The following is a 24,536-nucleotide window of genomic DNA, read 5'->3' as shown; positions in this document are numbered from 1 at the left end:
GGAGCTCTCCCCACGTCGGCCAAATATACATCGGACTCGCACACATACCAGAGATTCTCAGGGATGTCTTTTATTTCAAGTAGAAGAAGTAACAAGATTAGAGTTATTAAAGGGACAACGAGGAGTTTCTCCATCGGCAGAACGAAAAATTCCGCGACAATAAAAAAGTCTCATATGAATCTATGTTACCCACACTTGTTAATGGGCCCATTTTCGATAAATATATCGTTTTGTCTCTATCGTTATTTTGTTATTATTAGTGGTGGCAGAAATGCTGGGCGAGCCGACCAGCGTTTCCTTACTTTCGGTTTCGTGGCGAGTCATGAGAATAACGCAGCTGAATCGCAGCTTATGGTCGGAACTACGACGGTATGTGATCGTCTTCGGACCTCTGACTTTAATTCTTGATGAATGAAAACATGAGTCTGTCTTGCGCCTGTCAAAGAATTATACGGTGCGCGCGGAGGCTCATAAATGTAGTGTGAAAACGCTTAGCTTTTCCAAAACTCCTCGTTGTCCCTTTAAAAGAAGCAGTGATGTGTCGAATAAAACAAAAACCTACAAGATATTCCACGGCAAAGTTCCCAAAGGAGGTTTTTATTTAATTAAAATATCCTGTTATTGTTTTGGATAATAATTAGACAGATTATCACCTTCCGCGTCATAAACTTAGATTTCAACATTCAACACTTTCCTGGTTGGATATAACGCAAAACCTTGCAGGCACCTGAATATTATCCACATGCATCTCCTGAACATATCAAAGCAGAAGCCTGGTATCGAAGTGGAGCCACTGCTCTGGTGCTTTCTGGCTCTCTTTCAGATTTCGGAGCTTGGCTGCAGCAGCACGGATTTGCTGCAAGGAGCATTAGTGAGGTCTGACACTAATGTCGGTTGATCAGACCTGGCAACACAGTCTGTGGTCCAGTTTATCACAAAGGTGTTGGTTCAGGTTGAGGCTATGAAACCTGCATGAAATGAAAACTATATTTTCTCAGCTTTAATCCTGTTTCCACATCTTTAATTGTTCATTTAATCTGTTGATATTTGCCAAATTCATGCCAAGATGTTATTATCTGAGTATTCTTACATCATAAATCAATGTATTTTTTTTCTTTTCATCCTGCACTCGAAGGTATTCCTCATTTTGTGCCCAATTTAAATTGTTTCTTGAATCTTTACACCCCTCCCCGAAATAAAAAATCCTGCCTTCAAGCTGTAATGAGCTGGTAACCCTGCTAGCATAACTGCTACCTTCAACTCTAGAATCAAACAGTCTGCATGGTCTCAGTCCAAATCTGTTTTCATAGTTTACTCCGTGTTTCATCACCTGGCCGCCGCCCCGGTGTCCCAGCTCTCGTCTCTCTTCTCTCACTGTGACACAAACGCGCTCCTTAACCTGTAATCTTTTGTTTATGACAATTAAAGACTATACAGATGTTCACGTCATAACATTGTATTATATAACATTATCCATCGCTCCATGTATCAATTTCCCCCCCGGCTTTGTTGTAAACAAATGCACATGGCCGAGAGGAGGGTTAGCGACCAGACTTGCATAGTTCCCCTTTAAATGACGACCCAGACCTTATATATAATTTTTTTCCCTCTTCACATCTATTTACTGTCAGTGTCTTGAAAAACTAAATCATTAAATCCATGCAGGATTTCCCTTTTTAAATCTTGGTGTAGTGTGATACCACATGGGTGCAGCTCCTCCTCCTCCTCCTCCTCCTCCTCGTCCTCCTCCTCGTCCTCCTGCACTTCTTCCTCCTCTGGTTTGTGCCACCGACCAGATGCTCATGGTAATAGCTCTAACAGCAGTCTAATTAAAGGGGCCTCCTCACTTAAGGTCACACAACAACCAGAAAATCAGCAACAAACAACCACATAATGGCCCTCATCCTGCTCGCCATCCCATCATCCTCGGCTCTGGGGGGGTCATTACCCACACGCTGCTTCAGGGCCTCCTTCCTTTCCCACTGTTTACCGCATTCCTCCCATACTTGTTGCATGGGAAGCTCCAGAGATACCTGCATATATATATATATATGTATGTGTGTGTGTGACTGAAACAGCTGTCGAGGAGCAGAGAGGGGGTCACGTCTTGCCTGAACTTGTGCGTCTCGACTCATTTCCTGACGTGTGGTTAGATCTGGGACGCTGCACAGAGTCTTGAGAGGGGCCCACGTGGCGCTGGAATGCAACAAGTTCAGACCTCATCGTCCGTTATCACAGCGAGCTTGTTGTCTTTTGTCCTGACTCGACACAGGAACCTATTTGTCCTAATATATAGTCGGGGATAAGAAGTGGGTGTGTAGAAGTGGTGCGGATTAACCTTTTCGTTCAGTATATTGCTTCATCGAAGGTAGAAAAATGTTCCTCGGTGGCGTGTGGAGGAGGTTTGTGTTTATGTTCAGAGCTGAAGTGGTTTCTACAGATGTAGCCTACTGCTGCACGGTGAGATCTGGAGACCTCATCACTTGGACGAAGATAAAAGAGCAGTTACATTGCTAGCATTCCTCGGCTACGGCTCCCATAAGACATGGGGGGGGGTGAAGCACACTCGGAAATCTGGTAGAGATATGTCTGTAATCCGATTGCTACCTTTTGTTTGCTCCCAATGCACAAACAGGAAGTCATAAAACACAATCATGGACAATGATTGAAAGAATTTGCAGGATGATCTGTTGGTGGGAGGGCGAGCGGCGACGTGCCATTTAACTGCTGTGTTCCTGTGTTATGATTTTTCCTGGATGTTTGTCAGGAAGGGATGAGACAAATTTAATTACATCACATTGCGGGTTGAGGTCGGGACGGAGATGCTGAGTGTTGCTCCGTCCGTTGCCTTGTTTATGCTGCAGTTTGGATTGCAGCTACATAACGACCCCGTTGTGTTCGCTGTCTGGACGTAATGCATCAGAATCTGCACATGTCAGATTGATGTTGTTGTTGCTGTTGTTGTTGTTTGACTCACAGCTGTTCTCCAGTGGCTCTTGACTATCTGAGAACATTTTAGATAAACATTTGCAGAAGCCAGAGGGAAACAAACATGGTGAAATCTTCTTCTATATTTACAGCGTCCATTGCTAATGCTAACAGCCTTTATCATATAGGGGCGGATTGGTAAAATAATTGCGTAATATCCTATAAATAATAAGAACTTTAAACTTTTCTCTTTGTTTTAGTGCAAAGAAGCGCATTATTAAGATGTTTACATTAATGAACTATCCTTTTACAAAACATATTATGATCAACCTGAAATTTCTTGAGAAAAATAGCCTACATGCAATTTCAACAACATAATGTCTCTTCTGTCTTTTATGTAATTTTTACATCTGGTAAATTCATCCTACAGGCCGAATTGGACCCTCTGGCGGCCCGGTTTTGGCCTGCGGGCCACATGTTTGACACGATGACGATAAATGCTGATATTTACAAATCAAGCCCGAATAATAGCTGCATTTTGCACATTATAGTCTCACTGAAACTGAGGATCTTTCACATTAAAAGCCTCTCAGAAAAAGCAGCAGCAGCAGCAATTAATCAGTAAGCGGATATGATAATGCTGTTGTTGTACTGATGTAAATGAAGTTGCAGGGATGTAAATGATCCACGGGAACATGTGCCCAACGACAGCAGCTCAAAGAACAACAAATAAAGGTAATCTTTTCAAAATAAAAGCCTGTCTCTCTGATATAACTGGCCCGGGTTCTCTTTTCACAGGTAAATAGAAAGCAGCTGCACAGACTGTTATATGTCCTGCAGGTCTTGTTTTGACGCTTGCCTGTATATTGAGCCCACTGCTTGACGTCTATACATGTCTGTACAGCTGTTTAGAAAATTGAAGCACGCCCTCTCCGTTCCCAGTGGCCTGACGAGGAATGTCAGCGATGTTTTTTTGCCGAGAGAAACGACGTGGATCGGTTGCAGGAGTCAGGAGAGATGACCTTTTTTGGACAAATTGTTACTCGGTGCTATACAATAGTCTCTCTCCTCTCCCCTTGTGTCCCTCTCATTGTCTCGCAGCGTCGCTCTTTTCCCTCTCTGCGCTCTCTCTTTCTCCTTCATGTTTCCTCTTGACACTGACTCACAAAAGTGAACAGAAGCACCATCATTGCCACACACACACAAATATACGGTACAAGACACACACACACACACACACACACACACACACACACACACACACACACACACACACACACACACACACATTGTGAAACTCTCTCCCCCCTCAACCCCTCCACCACCCATCCCCCATATCCTTGTTTCCTGTTTTCCTCATGCTTGTACTCGTCTGTTTCCAGTGGGTCTGTTTGTTTGCGGACCCAGCTCTCGAAGGACGCCCTTCGGTCGGACGCTTCCTGTTTTCACTGGACCACAGAAGTCAAAAGTGCAGGTAAACAGGACTTTCTGTCCACTTGAACCAGCAACAAGAAAAGAAAAGCCCCCCAACTTTTCCATCACCATCAAAAATTGTGAAAATCCACCACCTGCATTTCAGCCGAGATGAAGTTGATTCATTTTGATCAATTAAGACTTCTAGGATAGGCCTACTCTTACCTGGCACCATCACAGTTTATACCAACACTGAGTGGAAATGTCAAAGAAATCTCACTCCTTGAAAGGTTATAATGCTGTTATGTAAATCAGAGAGATAGATCACTCTTCACACCATAAACATCCCTTACAATAAAACTCAGTGACCACAAGAGTAGATACGCTTGTGTTTCCAAAATAAGCTGTAGCTATCAGGGTGCCAGGTGATTTGTTTGCTTTTTGGACAGCAGCCAATGTGGTGGGATGAAATTGACATTAACCTGGAATATGAGTGGTAGGAGTACTATATTGGGTTTTGAACAAAGCTGAACACATTTAAAAGCAGTACTTTTGCTGTTTTGGTCTCTAACAGACGCATTGAGTAACTGTTACAGTTGTTCAAAGAGTAATTCCTTCAACATTATATAAATATGATGGTTTCACTTCTTTTATAAAGGGGCTATTTCTAATTCTTGCTTTTGCTACGTGGCTAGCACTAGCAATAACAACTAAACTACTTAGGCTACTTTAAATGTTACAAGTTCAATATTGAACTTAAATATTTTATTCCAAGAGCTGCCATGTAGAAAGATATCTGTTTCTTCTTATATCACTTCTTTTCTTCTGCTGAAATGGTCATGCTAACCAGCTAGCCTATAGTTGGCCCGACTTGACATTGTCCGATAGCGAGTCACTGACTGTAGCGTCCACTCTGGCCTGAGGAGGACGTACAGTATTATAAACCTTTGCTTGTGTTAAACCAAACAATAGCTAAAGCTTCCTGTAATTCTGAAAGGTAAACAACTGTTGATGCTAACGTTAGTTACGCTGCAATAGCAAAAACATGCAAATAGTTTCTTCAAAGAACAGATCTATAGTGATAATGGTGCGTTTTAATGGATGAATGACTTGAGTGGGACTAGGTGTGTTTGTCGCAAAATGTAGCACTATATGCAGATGATGTTATTATTATAAAATACACAATATCAAATATATATATATTTTACATTATTTATACATTCAAAGGGAATATGAGCTAACCCTAAATGATGACCAATAAATATACTCTTCATTTTGAAAACATTTACCTTGATTTTCTTTCCTTTCTGTTCCTTCCAGGGAGCTAATTCTGCTCTCCAGCCATGTGCTCTGCTAACAATGACTGTTACCGTAATTACAAGTGTGTGGTGGAAATAAGACCCCAAGGGACAGGTGTTCTTTAAAAAAAAAAAAAAAAGACATAAAACACTAATATATCTTATACAAAAAAATAAAAATAAAAAGCAACAAATGTGTTTTCGTTTTTATTATATCTGCCAGGGACACAATTCTATAGTTGAAGAATCACCCATATCTCCAATTGTGTTTGTGTTTTTTTGCTAATCTCCCAATATCTATCACTATCCAGATGGCGTTGTTATTTCCTTACGTCTCCCACTTTGTCTTACCATTTCAGTTTTGTGTGTCTTGGCTGTGGCACAAGGAACAGTAAACATGGGAAAAGGTTGAACCTGACAGAAAAGTGCAGCGTCACTGTTGCTGACTGGACTCCAACCAGCTCCCGCTCCGTCATGTTTGCAAAATTGATGCTGCCCCCCCCTTCATGAAGGTAAGTTCAGACAACGACATGTCTAATCTGAAGTGAAGTGTAAATGATGTGTCAACTTGTTAAACGTGTGATGAAGCTGCAGAGCAGAGAAAGAAAAAAGGGCCAGAAGCTGTTTTAGTTTGTGTATGAGTGACAGAAATGGGCCAAAGGCAGAGGGAAGTGGACACCCAGTGAAGGGGAAATCCTCTCTGTGGCTCTCTCTCCCTCTCTCTACACATACACACACACAAGCAGTATGTGAGTACAACCCTCTATTGAAGCTGACCAAGCCCTCTACACAATCCCCAACCCCTACACACACACACACACACTGAGGCAGGACAGCAGCAGCAGCAGCAGCAGCAGCAGCGAGGCGATGCAGAGCAGAGACAGAGTGATGGAGGTGTTGATAACACTGGAGCCGCCATTGTCTTCGCAGAGCTCAGACCGGGGTGTGTGTCTGGGGCTGTCACGAAACAGCTGTGGGGAACTTCTATGGAAATCAAAGTGTGTGTGTGTGTGTGTGTGTGTATCTGAAAAAGCCATTCACAAAAAAACAAACAAAAAAAAAACCCAAAACAGAAATACGTGATTTTGGACAAATGCACAGCGAGTTAACGTGACAATAGTATGATAATTATAACTTGAATGTTTGTACATTTCGTAAGAATCATTCAGGAGACCGAACAGATTACAGATATCGTCTCTTGTGTGGTCACAGAGCTGCAGAGGAAAAAGTGTGCAAGAACTAGACAGGTTTGCACAATACAGGAAGCATGCGCCTACTTGTCTGCATCACAGTGTGTGTGTGTGTGTGTGTCCTGTCGGCCCCCCAGGTGCTGTAGGTGTAAATGCGATGCCCTGATTTGAATGTGAATAGAGAGTGAATAGGTGGCGGTGGAGACGGCAGCTGAGCGGGCAGCAGCAGCAGAGACAAGATCTGACTCCAACCTCTTTACAACATTTCATTTCATTTCAAAACTTGATTTATTCTCGAAAGGACATTGAGGTTTTACCCTCATTTGCAATGTCGTCGAGATCACAGCAATATTCAAAGCGAAACACAATGCACAGCACAAGTCACATATAGGACATAGGATAAAACACAGTTACAAAAGTTAAATACATCTGATTCATGTGTCACCACCGAGGCGAGGCAGGTTTTCTTTATTTACACCCACAAGAAGCAGTCGTCAGCTTTTTGACATGACCTTTTCCCTCCTCTTCTTCACTGGCATCAAAGTTTTTGGACTAATCCAACTAATCTGGACAGAGAGGGGCTGTGTGTGTCTTTGAACTGTGTGTGTGGGGGGGGGTATTAGTGGCGTCGTCCTCCAGGCGTTTATGGGAAACTTCTGCATGAACCGTTTTTGGTAACTCAGGAAGTTTACATTCATTCCTCAGGAACTTCCGGTTTTGATCCCTGATTCTTTACAGGGAACGTCAGGACAGTGCATTGTGTTGTTGTTTTTGTTGCTGCTGCTGCCGAGTCTTTACAATTACAAAGATATGAACGCATTAGTTAATTTTAGAGCAACACAGTCTGCTGCAGGAGTGATGTATTCACTCTGAAGTTAGCATCACCCTGAAGCCAACTGGGTTTTTTACTTTGGCTTTTGAATTATTGCAGGTCAATGGCTCAAATCTTCACAAAAAACGCCTCATTTCTGTCATTTGGAGCCTTTTTAGGGTAACACGTTATATTAAACATTAACAAATGCTGAATTCTTCATTTATAACGCATGAATACTCATAGTACTCAATACTCATAGTATGTACCGTAGTTTATAAATACAGTTAGTGCTTATCAATGATGAGTAAAACATTTTTAACTGTGTTTATAAACTACATACTAATGAGTATTCATGTGTTATAAATTATGAATTCAGTATTTAATGCTTAAAGCAGAAGTGAGCGACCCGGTCGTTTTCGCTAATGCTGCGTTCCAGGCAGGCTTTTGAAATTGTAAATTACAGCTTCAAGTCACAACTTAAGACTTTGTAGCGTTTCAGGCAACCCACTCGTGTTTTTCCGACCTGTTTTACCTGTGAAAGTCACTATAACGGCCACTCGTAACTTCCGACCTGTGACCTCGTACCAGATCGAACTGATACAACTTCACAGGTCGGAGTTACGAGTTTCCTTGAACGCACCATAACAGTCCTCGTCCCTACGTCACCACATTCACGGCGTCCCTTGGCTGCACACACAGCCCTGCATGCCGTTCTCTCTCCTCATTGGATAAAAACTGTAGGATACGATAAATGTTTTCTCCTCGACTCAGAGCAGAGCAGAGGGACTGACAGACCCGTGTTTCGGTCCAAACACTCTATGTAAGTGATTGCTGTCGGAAGATATAACTATTTAAGACTTATATTAACACAAATATATCACCTACTTCTGCTTTAACTAATGCTTAATACACTGCAAAAACTCAAAATATTTCCAAGAATATTTGTTTTATTTCTTATCAAAATGTCTCATTTCTAGTCAAAAGTATCTCTTTCCCCACTCACCACCTAAAAATTAACTTGTTTTTAGATAATTTTCACTTGTATCAAACTCATTTTCACTTTAAATAAGTAGAAAAATCTGCCAGTGAAAGCACGTTTTCTGTGCTTGTAATAAGAAAGAAAAACTTGCTCCACTATCAGATTTTTCTACTTATTTCAAGTGAAAATAATATTATAAAGTGTCACCCTTGTTAGAGTTTAAACGTCAAGTAAAAACTGCACCCTGATCTTCAGCTTCACCACTGCTAAACTTCCAACTAGTGGCTGGAAAACTTTTTCTTTTTACATATTTAATGATCGTTTCCATCGTTGGACTGATGAGAAGATCAGTTTTCTTGTTCAGCAGCGCGATTACGTTTATCGTTTCCCCGGCAACCTCTGTGGTCTCATTTAGACGCTTAGTTAGCAACTGCAACCAAAACAAGCTTTAATGAAGTCAGTCGTATTTCCTGTTTATGTTGTTACATCTGACCAAAAACCCATTCAACAACACACTCGTCAACTCAATGAGGGAACAGAAAGTGCTAATATGCTAATTAAGGACCAGGTTATTTCTGCAGCTTATGTAAAAACAAACTCAAATTGAGTTCATTAATGTGACAATACATTCAGATTTAACAAAAAGAGAAACATGTGTGTTCAGCGACTGATAAAAAAAAAGCTTTACTGTGAAGTTTCTGAGATCATGTCAGACTAAAAAAAACAAAAAAACACCACATCCATTTTTGCTGCAGCTCTCAAAACCTGGGTGTAAAGTTTGCAAGAGAACAGTGTGTTCAGAATGATGATTTGTCATCACCATTGCGTGCTGTTCAACTCTCTGTGTGTGTGTGTGTGTCTGGTGAGCGTTCCTGCCCCGTGCTGCACAGATACAATCAGAGTGATAAGAGGAGGAAGCATGTGGTTGTTATCTCTGAGCAGGAGCTGGTTCAGCTCCACCTGAGTCCTTGTCTCTGCTAATCTCAGCTTCACCCGAGAGGCCGAGCTCCTTCCGAAGAATCCGTCTCCATCGCAGACGTCTGCTCGTCCTCCTCGCCGCATTCCTCCACTTTCACATCGCATTGTTTTGACGTCGTGTCCTGCGTCACCTTCTGCACCGTGTTGCGTCACGAGCTTTGACCTGCACGCATCTCAAGCAACAAACCTCTGCAGTCAAAACAACATGTAGCAACAGAAAATTGAATTAACACACATCACAAGTTCAATGTAAATTCTCAGACTTTTTTTTTTCTTTTTTTTTTTTTTTTTTACATCTTGCAGACATGAAACCACTGGAAAAAACAAGCAAAGATTGTACGGAGAAAAACTGTCATTCTCATCTGGTTGTGATGTTGATTGATATCCAGGGCAGGGGTGTCCAAACTTTTTGCAAAGAGGGCCAGATTTGGTGAGGTGAACATGTGTGGGGGCCGACCATTCAGCCTGACATCCTTTGAACCATTAACATTGAATGCAAATGAAATATTTAATACATTTTTAATAATTTTTTTTTTATTGCAAATTCTTTTTATTTCTTCACATACAATATAAATAAATCTAAACAAGTTTTTTTTTTTTTTTACCAAAATTACTCTGATTTTCATATTTGAAGATCACATAAAATGGAGAAAAAGTCTGCCTGGAAATTCAGGAAGCTTAAACATACATAGGTTCATTTGAAACATTGCATATATTCATTATATTATATTATATTATATTATATTATATTATATTATATTATATTATATTATATTATATTATATTATATTATATTATATAAATGGGTTGGAAAGGGTCAAGGGCAGCTACAGTAGAGTGCGGCCACAGGTCTGCTGCCGTCTTCTGGTGAAATATACAATAGCGGGTTTTTTTGTTTTTTGTTTTGTACGTGCTGGCGGGCCGCATATTTTTGATTTTATGACAGAGACTATACAGGCCAGTGGGAATTTTTTGAACACGGGCCGCAATTGACCCTCGGGCCAGACTTTGGACATGCCTGCTATAGACTCTTTACACTTGATATAGAAATCAATGTTGGGCAGTAACGCGTTACTGTAATTTGATTACTTTTTTAAGAAATGGTGCAATGTAAATGCGTTATAATTTCATTGCCAGTCTCTCTGCTGATCTCACCCACAGCACCTGTCCTGGGATCCACGGTGTCGCTCCACTCCACTGACCTGCTACAGGTTGTTTTTCTTGTTTTGAGGGAATGGAGTATGGTAACTAGTAGTAACTTAACTAATTACTTTTGAAATAAAGTAATCAGAACAGTGAAAGGAGTAATCAGTCATTCAATTATTTTTCCAGAGTCATTTGCCCAACATTGATAAAAGTACAATCTATACCTGGATGTTTTAAGACTGACTGATTTTTGTTATTTCAGTTGACACATAGACCCGGTCAACAGTTCCTTTAGTGACACAATCTACGTCAACATCTCTTATTCGATCTCTAGATAGCTACGTCTTTGATGAGCTAAAACTGGTTGGTAAATATCTGCCAATGTGTCAGTAGGGATCTGGGTAAGTATGTGTTATCTAGATGGCAACGTAACCTGGTGATCGTACAGTAAGAGTCCTCGTTATCTGTTATCTGCTCCTGTTGTGAGCAGAGCTGGTTCATCTGCAGCAGGTTATTGCTGCAGCGGATATTCACGCTCTGATTGGTGTAGATCTACACCCACAGCTGTGTGTTTTTCTTTAATACCAGGTTTTAAGATCTTATTGTTTGCATTTTGTGTGTGTGTGTGTGTGTAAGTACGTAGTCATTGCATGCATCACCACTCGTGGTATTAAATGCCCCGTTCCTCTATCGAGTTACAAAAACAAACACACTTCCTGTGCATCATGTGCTAACTTTAGTATTTCGCAATAGACACTCTCTCATTGTCTGCTGCTGTCTGTCTGCCTCTCTGTCGTTCTCACACAATAAATTCCATGATAAGCCATACTCACTTCCTCAGTATGTGTCATAGGCGTATGTCTTCACACACACACATGCACACTCATGCACACACACTCACACAGACACAGGTCCAGCTCCAGACCTGATTAGTGCATGTGGTGAGTCTTTGTTTGAAGACAAAGGATTTCCCTGTCTGAGACGAGCAGCCTGTGGTAAAGAAACAAGGAGGGGGACGAGATTAGCTGTTGAATGAGAAGAGCGGGTGGGGTCGGGGGGGTCGGGGGGGTCGACTCGACTCCGGCTTTGTGATCTCTGAATCTTTGGACGCTGCTCACCTTCAGCGAGCAGGTGTTTCTGTCTGGCCCTGAACATGTTGACGTCCAGTTGCTCAGAAAACATTCCGACTTCTGAGTTAACGCCAAAGTGTTACTGTACATAATAACACATCTATCTTATTATAGTTTTACAAATATAGTCTTTTATTGCCTCTAATTATTATTTAGTGTCCTTTATTCTTTTTCATTGATGTTTGCTGCTGCTGCAATAGGCAACTGAACATTTCCCCATCGTGGGACTAATAGAGCAATATCTTCTCTCATCTTATCTCATGTTTTCTTTACTTTGCTTTGACTTGCACTTGTTTATTTTTTGCAGGGACGGTGCACATTGATCGACATTTCTGTAAATGCGCCAGTATTAGCTAAGTAGCTATAGTTTTGAACTGTAATCTTATCTTATCGTGACAATCTTTTATGGGATAGTTCAACATTTTGGCAAATTGGCCCATTGCCATAATCCCTATAGTCATAGCAGTAGGTTCGTTACCTTTAATTGTTGGTGCAAACTGTTTTTAGAACGGCGGAGCAGAGCCACGAGTTGCTCAGAGCTACGCTACGACAACAACTATCCAACAACTCCAAAACGCTCTGGTGGACAAGTTGTGACCTGCACATTCACCACGCTATGAGATAATAACAGAACTTTACCAGACAGAGTTGTTTTAGAGGGAAATTCGTGAAAAACCGCTGATACGCGTTTCCGTCTGGGACAGTTTTTCGGCAAGCAGTCTCTGCATTTACCTCCAAAACAACTCGTTTTGGAGTTGTTGGATTGTGTGTTTGATGAGTTTGATGAGGGAAACCAAGAAATCCCATGAGCCTCCGTAACGTAGCTCTGAGCAGCTCATGGCTCTGCTCCGCCGTTCTAAAAATAGCTTGCACCGACAATTAAAGGTAACGAACCTACTCCTAAAACTATAGGGACTATGGCAATGGGCCAATTTGCCAAAATGTTGAACTATCCCTTTAACAGTATGTGCAGCACCAACCACCTCACCTGATGCACTCTGCAGTAGTCCTACGTACACACAAGTTGGCTTTGCGAATACATCATGACTCGGGCGATCTGCTGTCCTGAAATCGACCCAGTCTCTGTTGTTTTGGTTTCTTCCATCTTTTCTTTTGAATTTCAGCAGAGCGTCCACAGGAAGTTCTCTCACTGCCGTCTCGCGCCACTTTCTTCGTGCTAAACAGAAATAATGCATGTGTTGATTTGTATTCAGAGCACCGAGGTGAGAATCGAGTACATGTGGTCACGTCCAGACACATTTCCAGGTGTGAACTGATGTGCTTAGGGCAACAGATAACCCAGGACATGTCTCAATAACAGGGCTCTGAGTCAGAGAAGTGAAGTAATTCAACAGACAATTCAGAGATAATTGACTATTCATGTAGTTTTTTTCACAGAGAAACCACAAGGACTGGGATTGAGATGTGGTAAAACAAAGACAAGGCTGTAGACTGGAGTCTGTTAACCAACAGGTAGTGACCAGTGGTTTAAAGGAGGAGGAGAAGTGCCAATGACATTTAACCTCTCTGCTTTTGTTCAGTTGGTAATTGAAGCAAATTCTCCTCGTTCATTTTCAGCCATTAAGTCAATCAGTGTGGAAATGTGAACCCAGTGTGATGTAAACGACCGGGGAGAGACAGAAACTAAAAATGAAGAGAAACTGAGGCACTGTGCGAAGGGAAAATGATTCATGTGAATATACAGCGAAGAGAAGCAAAAAAAAAAAAGAAAAAACCAAAATAAAACAGAGGTCAGCAACAACATGATGGAGACGGAGGAAATGAAAGGAGCAGTGAAAGAGAAGTCAGGGGGTTTTCCAGGGGTTGAATACAATGGTAAACACGTCAACAGGATCGGGTGTCTGACCCCAGATATAAAGAAAGGCCGTACGGTGCAGGCCTGTCTGGACCGACCGCTGCACCGGTTGCATCATATTCTATTTTATTGTTTTCTATTCTATTGAAAACTGTTGATGTCATTTCTGCAGGAATGAGTCGGAAAACATGGAGGTTAGTTTACATTTTTAAGAATAAACTCAAGACACACCTTTTTAGCCTGGCTTTTGATTAGATTTTACTTATAGGTTTTACTTTTTTCCTATTTTCCTATCTTTTTATTTACCGATTTTTATCGTTTCTTTTTAGTCTTAGCCTATTTATTGTATAATTTTAGTCATTTTTATCATGTCCTTGCACTTTTGCTAACTTTGAGTTCATTTTATTTATTTGGTTTTATCCGGTCTCTGGTGATTCCTCATGGCAAATTGTTAAGAGTAAGATAGCGCTTCTTTCAAGCTCTATGAGTGTGTGTATGTGTGTGTGTGTGTAGTTGCGTGACTTTGGGTTTTATCTTTGCTTTGTGTAAAGCACTCTGTGCTACATTTTATTGGTATGAAAAGTGCTCCATAAATAAAGTCTGATTGATTGATTGATCTTAACACTTCCTGTTTGCTGGTTAGATTTGATTTTATTCCAAGATAGAAAACGCCTCAATTGTGGGTTTTTTTTTGTAGTTGTTGGGGGTTTTTTTTGCTTTTAGGCCAAGTATGTAAATGAGACGACAGAAAAACACGAGATCTACACACCGGTCCACCATCATCATCATGGCCTCATTCGGTTTATATTTGCACTTTATTATCAACTTTGCAGGAGGGAAGGTTTCTGCAGAGGAGCTCAGAGCTGAATCACCTCGGCCATGTGAAAATGTCCCAACATGCAAGTCGGGTCCAAAATCAGCGGTTTTCTGACATATTTGATGTTATTGCTAATTTGCACGATGAGGACAAAGAGAGGGTGAGAGAGGGAGGGATGGAGGAGGCCAAGGGCAAAAAAAAGGGGGAAGCAGAGGCAGAAGAATGGGGTGAGCAGCAGGGAGGAGGAGGAGGAGGAGGACGGGGCGTTTGCTGGTGAAAGAGAGTAGAATTCATTTGAAGGTGAATAGAAACAGCTTGGCTCCTTTCAGAGAGACTTCTGTCACGCTGGGGGGAGGAGGAGGGAGGAGGGAGGAGGGGGCGTGCCGCAGGGGCCAAAGGGCCAATGTTAACACCAGGGCCGCCACACACACTTCATATGCTAACACGCTGCTGCAGAGACACTGGCAAGGATACAACAACAACACACACACATGCAGGAGGCTGAGTGTGTGTGTTGATGCTTCCTGTAAAACACGACCACTGCTAACCAAAAATTGCGTTTTGTTCAATTAGTACTTATTTCATTTGAAAGCATCAGCTGCTACACTGCAAAAACTCAAAATCTTACCAAGAATATTCATCCTATTTTTTAGTCAAAATGTCATTTCTAGTCAAAACAAATCTCATTATACCTAAAATAAGACTCATCACATAAAAAGTAGCTTATTTTTAGACAGTTTTTGACTTCTTTCAAGCATATTTTTACTTTAAATAAGTAGAAAAATCTGATAGAGGGGCAAGTTTTTCTTTCTTATTATAACTTGCTTTCATTGGCAGATTTTTCTACTTATTTCAAGCGAAAATTAGTTTGAAACAAGTGAAATTATCTACAAACAAGTTCATTTTTAAGGCAATGAGTCTCATTTTAAGTGGAAAGGGATTTGTTTTGACTAGAAATGACATTTTGATGAGAAATAAGACAAATATTCTTGGAAAGATTTTGAGTTTTTGCAGTGTAAACTGAAGAAACAAAAGAGTTTAAAGTGTTTTATGGCCCATTATCGCCCTGATAGAGATTTTCTGGCTCAGAAATTTAATCACAAAATGAGTCCGTTATCATGGAGATGCCTTGATTTCTCCTGAGCATGGAAATGTACAAAGTAAAGGTTTTAAGATGCTGCACATCATTGAACAGCAAATGTTTCAGTTTGTGTAGATGAGACTAATCAACCTGTAAAAGTGAAAGAAAAAGAAATGTGTCTTGTGCTTTGTTTTTGTTTGTGATGATGATCGTGATCTGAATGTGCTCTGGTCTGGACCTGTAATGTGATGATGGCAGCAGCAGTGAGGATGTGGTTTGAGATTGTTGTGCACTCGATATAAAAAAAAAAAAGAAGAAGAAAAAAAGAAGAAGCTACTTTTTCAGACCTGGAACAAAATATTTACAAAGATTCCTGCACAGATAAGAGGAAAATGTTGCACTTTATTTATTCATATTTAACCTGTAAAACCAGTGATAAGAGACGCTGTGAACACGTCTTTATAGTGACTTAAACCCACATCATCCAATTGGTGCTGATGGAACATGAAACCACATCCCCACCTCATTCAGTCCTGGTGGTCGCTCTCTCTCTCTGGTTTTTGTTTCTCTTCTGTAGCTTAAGAAGAGTATAGAAACTCCTGCAGAGAGAGATGAATGTGCACAGAGAGAGGATGCTGTCGGCAGCTTTGATGAACTCCTCCTGCACACAGATCTAGATCTAGCTCACAGAGCGTCCCCGCATCATGTGAGACAGGATGTATGAATATTGTTTACAGGAAGAAATGAAACCTCTCTATACTGTCGATACAGACACACAAACTGCACAGGAGATGATATCAGGAAGTGAATGAGTCACTTAAGTTCACTCATCCTACAATTGCATGTTGTTTTTCCTCATATCTCTGCAAAACAGAAGAGGAAAGCATCAAAATAACAGTAAATTATTTCATATTTAGGACTCTAAGTCAGAAATCTGGGCCTTTATGTGAAGTTCATGATTGCAGTTTCTGTATATTTCATATTTTTTTCTTCTAAAAACAACAATAAACTAATTAACGACCTGTTTGTGTAGGTTTGTCTGTTCCCTCCTAACTGATACCATCTCCTGTTTGATTGTCTCTGTGGTGTGAAGTTAATTAGAGCTCCGGAGTCTGGACACATAGTGATATTAGATCAACAGGTCATCAATTAAAAAGAAACAGCCTTTGTATGTGTGTGTGTGTGTGTGTGTGTGTGTGTGTGTGTGTGTGTGTGTGTGTGTGTGTGTGATTACATGCGCCTGCAAACACACTCACACACTCACTGACTCTCACACACATAACCGGTGGAAATGCGCCTTTTGTTTACTTAGTGTGGAGGCCATTAACGGGCCGATGGGAGCCGATCAGCGCCTCTGATGTGATCGTCGTGACCGCGCTGCGAGCGACGCGTTAAAAGGGCGTGAAGGACGCGGAGATGCCGGAGATCCGGCTGATTGATGGCGGATGTGTTAATGTGTGAACGATACCGAGACAAACCTGCAGCAACAGTAAGGCAAAGCAAAGCAAGGCATCTTTATTTAGGCTATATAGCGCATTTCATACCAAGGCAACTCAATGTGCTTTACATAGGCTAAAGACCAAATATAAAAAAGAACAGCATAAAACAGCATTAAAAAACAGAGTTAAAAGAAGGAGCAAAATAATAAATAATAATAATAATAAAGTATGGAAATATCATAACAACACACCAGCATGGACAGGACTGGGAGGGTTTAAGGTGGAAATAATGGATTATATGATTATATATATATTATTAGGTTATTATTGTATTATTATTATTATTATTGAAGCGTTTATAGGGAGATGAAAGTGAGAGTGAGTGCTTCAGTGACGGTGACACACCGATGCACCAGTTCAGCCTCTTCAGTCTGGTGAAGGCTGCACAGACAGAAATAGCAACAGAGCTGCTGAGTGAATGTCACAGTGTTATTCTGCTGTTAATTTCAGCTGCTTTACTTTGAACACACACACACACACACACACAGAGAAAGAGAGAGAGAGAAGGAGAGTTATTAAACAAATGTTAAGATGACATAACACTCAGTGAAGTTACAGAGAGCTTAAGGTGGAAGAAGTTGTTTCCTGTTGAGATCCAGTTTTTCAAGTTGTGGCACAGTTGTTGTTGTTGTTTCTCTCTGACCTTTGACCTCTGTGGATTGGGGATAAGGAGTTTCTCCATCATAATGAAAAACAAAAACCTGGGTCATTAGAAAGAGTGTTGTTCATTACTAAAAAAACTGTTTTATTCACACATTTTTGCTCTGATATTTAATTTATTTTTAATCTGCTCTTATTGTTTTGCAAAGAAAAATAAGTTGGAAGTTTTTTAATTCTGTTCAAGTTGCACCTTAATAATTTAAAGCACATTATTATAGGCTTGTGTTATTATGGCCTTGCACCCCTCGCGCTCTTATTTCATGGCCTATACTCTCTCTCCCTCCCTCTCCCTCTCCCTCTCTCTCTCTTCCTTCCTTCTCCCTGCAGTTCTTCTGTTTGTTTGCACTCACTTGATCCGGAGCGGAAATTCCTCCACCGTTTTTGTGAATGACAAACTCATTAACAATTCATCAACACGGGCCCGTTCCATCCGGCCCCCGTTTCCAAGGCGACCGCCGCTGGGCTCGCTCTGATTGGTCCGCGCTCGGCATAATGTATCCAACGGAACGCCCCCCCCCCCCCCCCCCCTCCCTCCTCCCCCCTCCCCACCGTTTGTAGCCATTCAGCAGCCTGGCGCCGCAGAGAGCAGCGCATTGACGAGCCGGAGAGCCTGCAGAGCAGAGCAGAACAGAGCAGAGCAGACACACACACAGAGACACACACAGAGACAAACGGCATCCGCAGGCAGCAACAGTCGGACTCGGACATAAACCCCGCATGGTTCACATCCATCCAGAGACTGAACCACCACCAGCAGCACCACCACTTCCACCTCCGTCCAGAAGACAAAAAGAGAAAGAAGAGGCTGCGCTTCTGGAGCCAGTGGAGTTATTACCTACCGATTATTATTATTATTATATAAGAGCGGAGAGGAAGCGTCAGCCGCGCCGCCGCAGCAGCAGCAGCAGCACAGGGCCGGTGGTGTGACTCATTGATAAATAACACAGGCTCGCGCTCCGACCAGATGCATGAATGAGCGCTAGTGTAGCAGACCCGCAGTCGGGAAATCTGTGAACGGAGGACCGCCGCTGCCGCTGCCGCTACTGTTGTTGTTGTCGTCGTCTTGGTTCATCCGCACCGGGACACACACCGACATCTGGAGGGAGAATCCAGTCTGTTGGTTTTGATTTTACATTTTGCATTTCACTTTTTATTATTATTATATAGCTGCTTGAGCCGCTGAGGCCCCTCTCCAAGCAGCGGAGCGGACTGAGACAGAGCCGAGGAAGCTCCAACCCACCACAGCTTCTTCTTTTCCTCCTTTTTTTTTTTCCTCCAAACCCCACTTTTCTCACTCCTGCTTATAAATGCTTGACAAGCTCAAGCCCGTCGTCCAGCTCGACTCGGTAATGGCGATCAGCAAGACGGTGGGCTGGCTCCGGGAGCAGCTGGAGACGCGCAGGGACGGGCTGCTGGTCATGGACTGCCGGGCCCAGGAGCTGTACGAGTCGTCGCACGTCGACTCGGCCATCAACGTGGCCATACCGAGCCTCATGCTGCGCCGGCTCAAGAAGGGCAACCTGCCCGTGCGCTCGCTGCTCTCCGACGGGGAGGACCGGGAGAGGTTCGTGCGCCGCTGCAAGACGGACACCATCGTGTTGTACGACGAGTACAGCCGCGAGTGGAACGAGAACGTGGACGGGGGCTCGGTGCTGGGGCTGCTGCTCCGGAGGATGAAGGACGAAGGCTACAAGGCCTATTATCTGGAGGGTGAGTGCGCCAATTCATTCACATTTCACGGCCCCGTTCATTCACACCACACCGGCACCGTGGTTTTTTTTTTTTTTTTTTTTTTTTTTTTGCGCATAGACGGAAGGAGACGCTGTTTAATGACAAATCTGATTCTGTCTCCATAATATTGTGAATGGGGATTTATACTTTGTTGTTGCATTGGATTTAGCTCTGTTTGCATGAAAGAGGAGGGGGAATAAATCTGCAGCTAAATCAGAAGTTAGGATGAATATTTCATATCTTTGCATCAGTGCTTGTGCTCAGGCCTTCATTTCATTTCATTGCATGTATTTATTTTTATTTTTTTTTTATTATTATTCTCCTCCAGGTGGCTTCAGTAAATTCCAGGCCGAGTATCCCGCTATGTGCGAGACCAACCTGGACGGCCCCCAGAACAGCAGCTCCCCCACCGCCCAGGTGCTCGGCCTCGGCGGCCTGAGGATCAGCTCCGACTCCTCCTCGGACATCGAGTCGGACATCGACCGGGACCCGAGCAGCGCCACGGACTCGGACGGCAGCCCGCTGTCCAACCCGCAGCCCTCCTTCCCGGTGGAGATCCTGCCGCACCTGTACCTGGGCTGCGCCAAGGACTCCACCAACCTGGACGTGCTGGAGGAGTACGGCATCAAGTACATCCTCAACGTCACCCCCAACCTGCCCAACCTCTTCGAGAACGCAGGGGAGTTCAAGTACAAGCAGATCCCCATCTCGGATCACTGGAGCCAGAACCTGTCGCAGTTCTTCCCGGAGGCCATCAGCTTCATCGGTGAGTTGACTAGAAAATTGAATTGAAAGCCTTTATTTATTGTCATTATACATCAGTAGCTACAACGGAATTATGTTGCTACTCCACTATAGGTATAAAATCAATAAATAGTAAAATAGTAAAACCAATAAAACAATAAATAAAACCAACAACATCTATACAGAAAGTGCAAGAAATGGAAAGTGCAACAGTGAATGTTCATGAATGAGAGGGTTGGTGGGGATGGGGTGTCATCTCTGTTTGTTTAAATGTGTTATGATATGTGTTATAGTTCTTCCTTTAACTCTGCAGAGACTGACTCGATCTGGTGTTGACATGCTCAGCCACTTACAAACAACAAAACCTGCACATTTCTTTTTTGTCGGTGCAACTGCATGTGCACAACTCAAATCAATCATTTCCCCTCTAATCCCTCACAACAACACAATGTGGTTGTTTTTGAATATTGTGCAGCAGAGTATTGTCACCACCACCAGATACAGTCAAAGACATAATCTCATTAATTTGATATGTGTTATCAATGCCAGGAAGTTCTTAGGGTTCTTATTGTGCAATTGAGATTAGATGAGGTGTCCCTGGCTGTGGTCTTATCAGTCAATCAGGCAGAGGGACACTCACACACACACACACACAGTCACACACACACACACACACACATAGAGTGGGGCAGATTAAGGCCATTGTGTTGAGGCAGATGAATACAAGCCTGCCTCTAATGGCGCACAGGCTAAAATGCACTTTGTGTGTGTGTGTGTGTACAAATGGTTTGACTTCAATGGAAGACATCCTGGGCCCATCTCTTGTCCCGGGGCTTGTGTAATTGCAGCACAAAGGGCGACGTTGAAACAGGAGAACAGGAGGAGGGGGTGGAGGGGGGGTAGGAGTGAAGGAGGGGGGGAGGGAGGGTGGTAATTCGAGCGCAACAGGAAGGAAGTGGCATTGAAAGTAATCTAGGACATGGCACTGCCCCCCCCTCCCCTCCCCTCTCCCTCCCTCCCTACCCCTCTCTCTCCACATTACAAAAGGAGCCATTTACAGGCCCTGTTGACATCCTGTTCGCCTTGACAGGGTGCCCTCATGACTCCTACGTTTACACGCCCAAATGGCACCATTGTCGGAGTAACCCCAGCGAGCGGAAGAATGGTTTAATAGACCGTAATAGTCAATTTCCCAGCCGGCTACTCTAGGCCAAAAAAAAAAAAAAAAAAACCCCAAAGAATGTCGGCTCTGTTTATGTGTGCTACTGCTGCAGCCCCCTGTTTGTTGACTGACACGCCTGGGAGATAGTCGGGGATAATAACTTCCGCCGCTCTCTCTCCCTCTCCAGTTGGACCTGCTCCAACTTCCAGCACAGCTTGACTTAAATGTCACAGATGTTTATCGCCGGTTTTAGTCCTGTCTCTGTTAAGACGGAGGAAGCCGCACTTGCATGTCTGAAAGTGCAAATAACAAATTCATCTGAGGTGATGTTATGATGATGTGTTGATCTAATGTGTTCATCCTTCTTCTCCTCCAGATGAAGCCAGAGGTCAGAAGTGCGGCGTCCTGGTCCACTGCCTGGCCGGCATCAGCCGCTCGGTGACGGTGACGGTGGCGTACCTGATGCAGAAGCTCAACCTGTCCATGAACGACGCCTACGACATCGTCAAGATGAAGAAGTCCAACATCTCGCCCAACTTCAACTTCATGGGCCAGCTCCTGGACTTTGAGCGCACGCTGGGCCTCAAGAGCCCGTGCGACAACCGCATGGCGCCGCCGAGCCAGCAGCTCTACTTCACCACGCCGACCAACCACAACGTCTTCCAGCTGGACCCCCTGGAGTCCACGTGAGGGGCCGCTGCCGCGCCGCCGCCGATCTGCCCCCCCTCCTTCTCCTTTTTGCCGGAGGTTTAACACGCCTCCTGTCGGAAAAGCTGCAAAAAAGTTTCTCTTTTTTCCGTCGTCTGCCGTGCGACTGGGGCTCTTGACGTTATTGATACAGCCGGTTTGAGGCGACAGCTGCCGAGCAGCAGAACACTGCAGGGCCAAAAGCTGTCTGGCCACGATGCAGCTGCTGTTGACTAAATGAGGAGAGACAGTGGTGAAAGAGACGGACAGAGGAAGAGGAGAGCGAGTCATTTACCAGAGTTTGCAGACACTTTCTACAATCTTATATATCGCTGTTGGGACTCCTGAAGTCTTTTATCTCTTTTGTCATTTTGTGTCTGAGGAACCTTCAAAGTGATTAGTCAGACAGCTGTACGTTATAGGCTGGTGTGCCAAAGATGATGATTGTTCAAACTGGACAGATCTAAAAATGAAAAACCTTTGTTTTGTTTTTTTTCTATGTTTGTTTTGGGGTCTGGGCACTGGTTCTCCCCACCCTCGCCCCCGAGACTTACAGGGAGCGTCGTCTCCTTCGTCTTCTGTGAAGACTTGCCTGTGTGGGGGCCGAAGCACCCCCAGCTTTACATGGCACACTATATAACTGGACTCGATTTTACAATTTGTGGAGTCTTTTCAAACATTTATACATTGTGTATATATCTTAATATAAAAGACAATACAGTAAAAGCCTTGCTCTAGTATATATATAAATATATATATCTACCCTTTGCAACAAGTGGGTACTGAAGATTCTCTTTGCTTATATAAAAAGGTAGGATATGAAACAAACCAACTGCATATTGATTCATAATGTTTTAAAAGTTGATTATGCCAAAAATCAAATAGGCTTTCAGAGAATTGTGGAGAAATGTGTACATGTGTAATATATTTGATAATCGCTTTACGTGTGAATTCAGCCGACCGGCCTTGTTTTTGCACCCACCCTCTCACACAAATCAAAGTCACTTTGGTTGTTTGCCTTACTTTTGCGCTCAGAAGGTTTTTAATGCATTAGCCTTCAGCATCCCAGAAATTATTATTATTATTATTATTATTATTACAAACCAAAACCCTGAGTATTTTCATTTGGCACCAGGTGAAAGGCGGCGTTAAGTGTCGTCTCTGAAGGTTAATGTGACGAAACATCCTGATCTGTGCACAAGGGTTAAACGTCTCTGACATGTGGACAAAGCAGGAGGCCTCGCCGGCCTCGCCTCTTCAGGGAAAACTCTGTGAAATGCAGTTTTTTTTGTCAAGATGAGAGAAAAAAACAAAAAGAAATCCAGAGCTTCGGAGGGTTCGGTCATGTTGCCCCTCCAGAGAGAAGGCCTCTATCCAGAGGAAGCCAACCTGGTGACCTCTGCCACCAACCCCCCCCCGACCCCTTCCCCTCCACACTCCTCTCTTACGAATGTAAAGAAAAGATAAGTTATTAATAAATTGCTATTTTGTCTACAACTTCCTGCTTCTCAAGCCTGTTTCTCCCGTTGCCACACTCTGTCTATGTTTGTGTTTTGTCTGTGTCTCCTCCTCGCTCTCGGTACAGTTGAGCGTTAACCATCGGGCCGAGTCACGACAAAGAAACACACTAGCCATGAATCATGAGGCTGTTAATTAACCACACCACTCCACACTTCACCCACCGCACCGACCACTCACAATCAACATGAATGTGTCCTGTCACATGACGCTTGTGTAACAAAGTGTCACGCACACTGTGTCCTCTTGCGACAGCAGTCATTCACAAACTGCAAAATGCCACTCGACAGGTACAAAGTGATTCCAGTCACGCTGTAAACAGCCCGACCGGTTTTTCCAGGTGTGTGCGGCGGCGCTCCGAGGCGAGGGCTTCGGGTTCACACACACACACACACACACACAAAAAACACCCACCCCCGGGCCACTTCCTGAAGGTGGGGTTGTGTTCGGCTCCAACAAAGGGAACAGAAAGTACCTAGATGTGTTGTCACCTGATAGCACACGCATAGCAGCGTGTACCTGTTAAGACCTGGAGGAAGAAGAGGAGGAGGAGGAGAGAGACGATGATCCTCCTCACGGTGCAGGTGAGGCAGACGGAGGATCGCTGTGTTCTCACACAAGCCGCGACTTGTTTCACAGAGATGCACCGCTGTGTGCTCCAACTGTCTCGCACATGCTGATCTGGCACAACAACAGCAGGCCGAGTACTTGTAACCGAAATGTGTCAATCCTCTGGAGTGTGTGCAGAGCAGAGCAATTGATCCCATGTGCATGCATAGCTGACGGACATGCAGGTCCTCTGTACAGTATACAGGTTTTTAATCATTGAAGTGTAGTGAGTGTGCATGAATGAACACAAAAAACAGCAGCTGCTAAAAGAGTCACTTCTATAGTCGAGTGCAGTGTAGGCAGCAGAGACAACAACAACTTATGTGTCTAAACAAA

At 43.2% G+C, this 24,536-nt stretch overlaps 1 protein-coding gene across 1 annotated transcript; it reads left to right on the top strand.

Moving 5' to 3' along the window:
- The first annotated feature begins 18,303 nt into the window (after positions 1–18,303).
- On the top strand, positions 18,304–23,570 carry dusp6 (dual specificity phosphatase 6). The gene is made up of 3 exons (XM_085780142.1): positions 18,304–19,459; positions 19,809–20,246; positions 21,763–23,570. The coding sequence occupies exons 1-3, from the start codon at positions 19,057–19,059 to the stop codon at positions 22,074–22,076; spliced, it is 1,155 nt and encodes a 384-aa protein (XP_085636268.1). The 5' UTR covers positions 18,304–19,056; the 3' UTR covers positions 22,077–23,570.
- The last annotated feature ends 966 nt before the right edge of the window (positions 23,571–24,536 follow it).

Source organism: Trachurus japonicus, chromosome 6 (genome assembly GCF_045865225.1).
Source record: "Trachurus japonicus isolate A0001 chromosome 6, Traja_1.0".
Taxonomy (NCBI): Eukaryota; Metazoa; Chordata; class Actinopteri; order Carangiformes; family Carangidae; genus Trachurus; species Trachurus japonicus.
The sequence above is the reverse complement of the archived record's forward strand: the minus strand, read 5'-3'. Positions and strand labels throughout refer to the sequence as shown.

Bases quoted from the DNA above. Each gene is read 5' to 3' on its own strand.
- dusp6 (XM_085780142.1), top strand. From the start codon at position 19,057: ATGCTTGACAAGCTCAAGCCCGTCGTCCAGCTCGACTCGGTAATGGCG. The intron at 19,460-19,808 runs GTGAGTGCGCCA...ATTCTCCTCCAG, and splicing joins CAAGGCCTATTATCTGGAGG to GTGGCTTCAGTAAATTCCAG. The intron at 20,247-21,762 runs GTGAGTTGACTA...CTTCTCCTCCAG, and splicing joins GGAGGCCATCAGCTTCATCG to ATGAAGCCAGAGGTCAGAAG.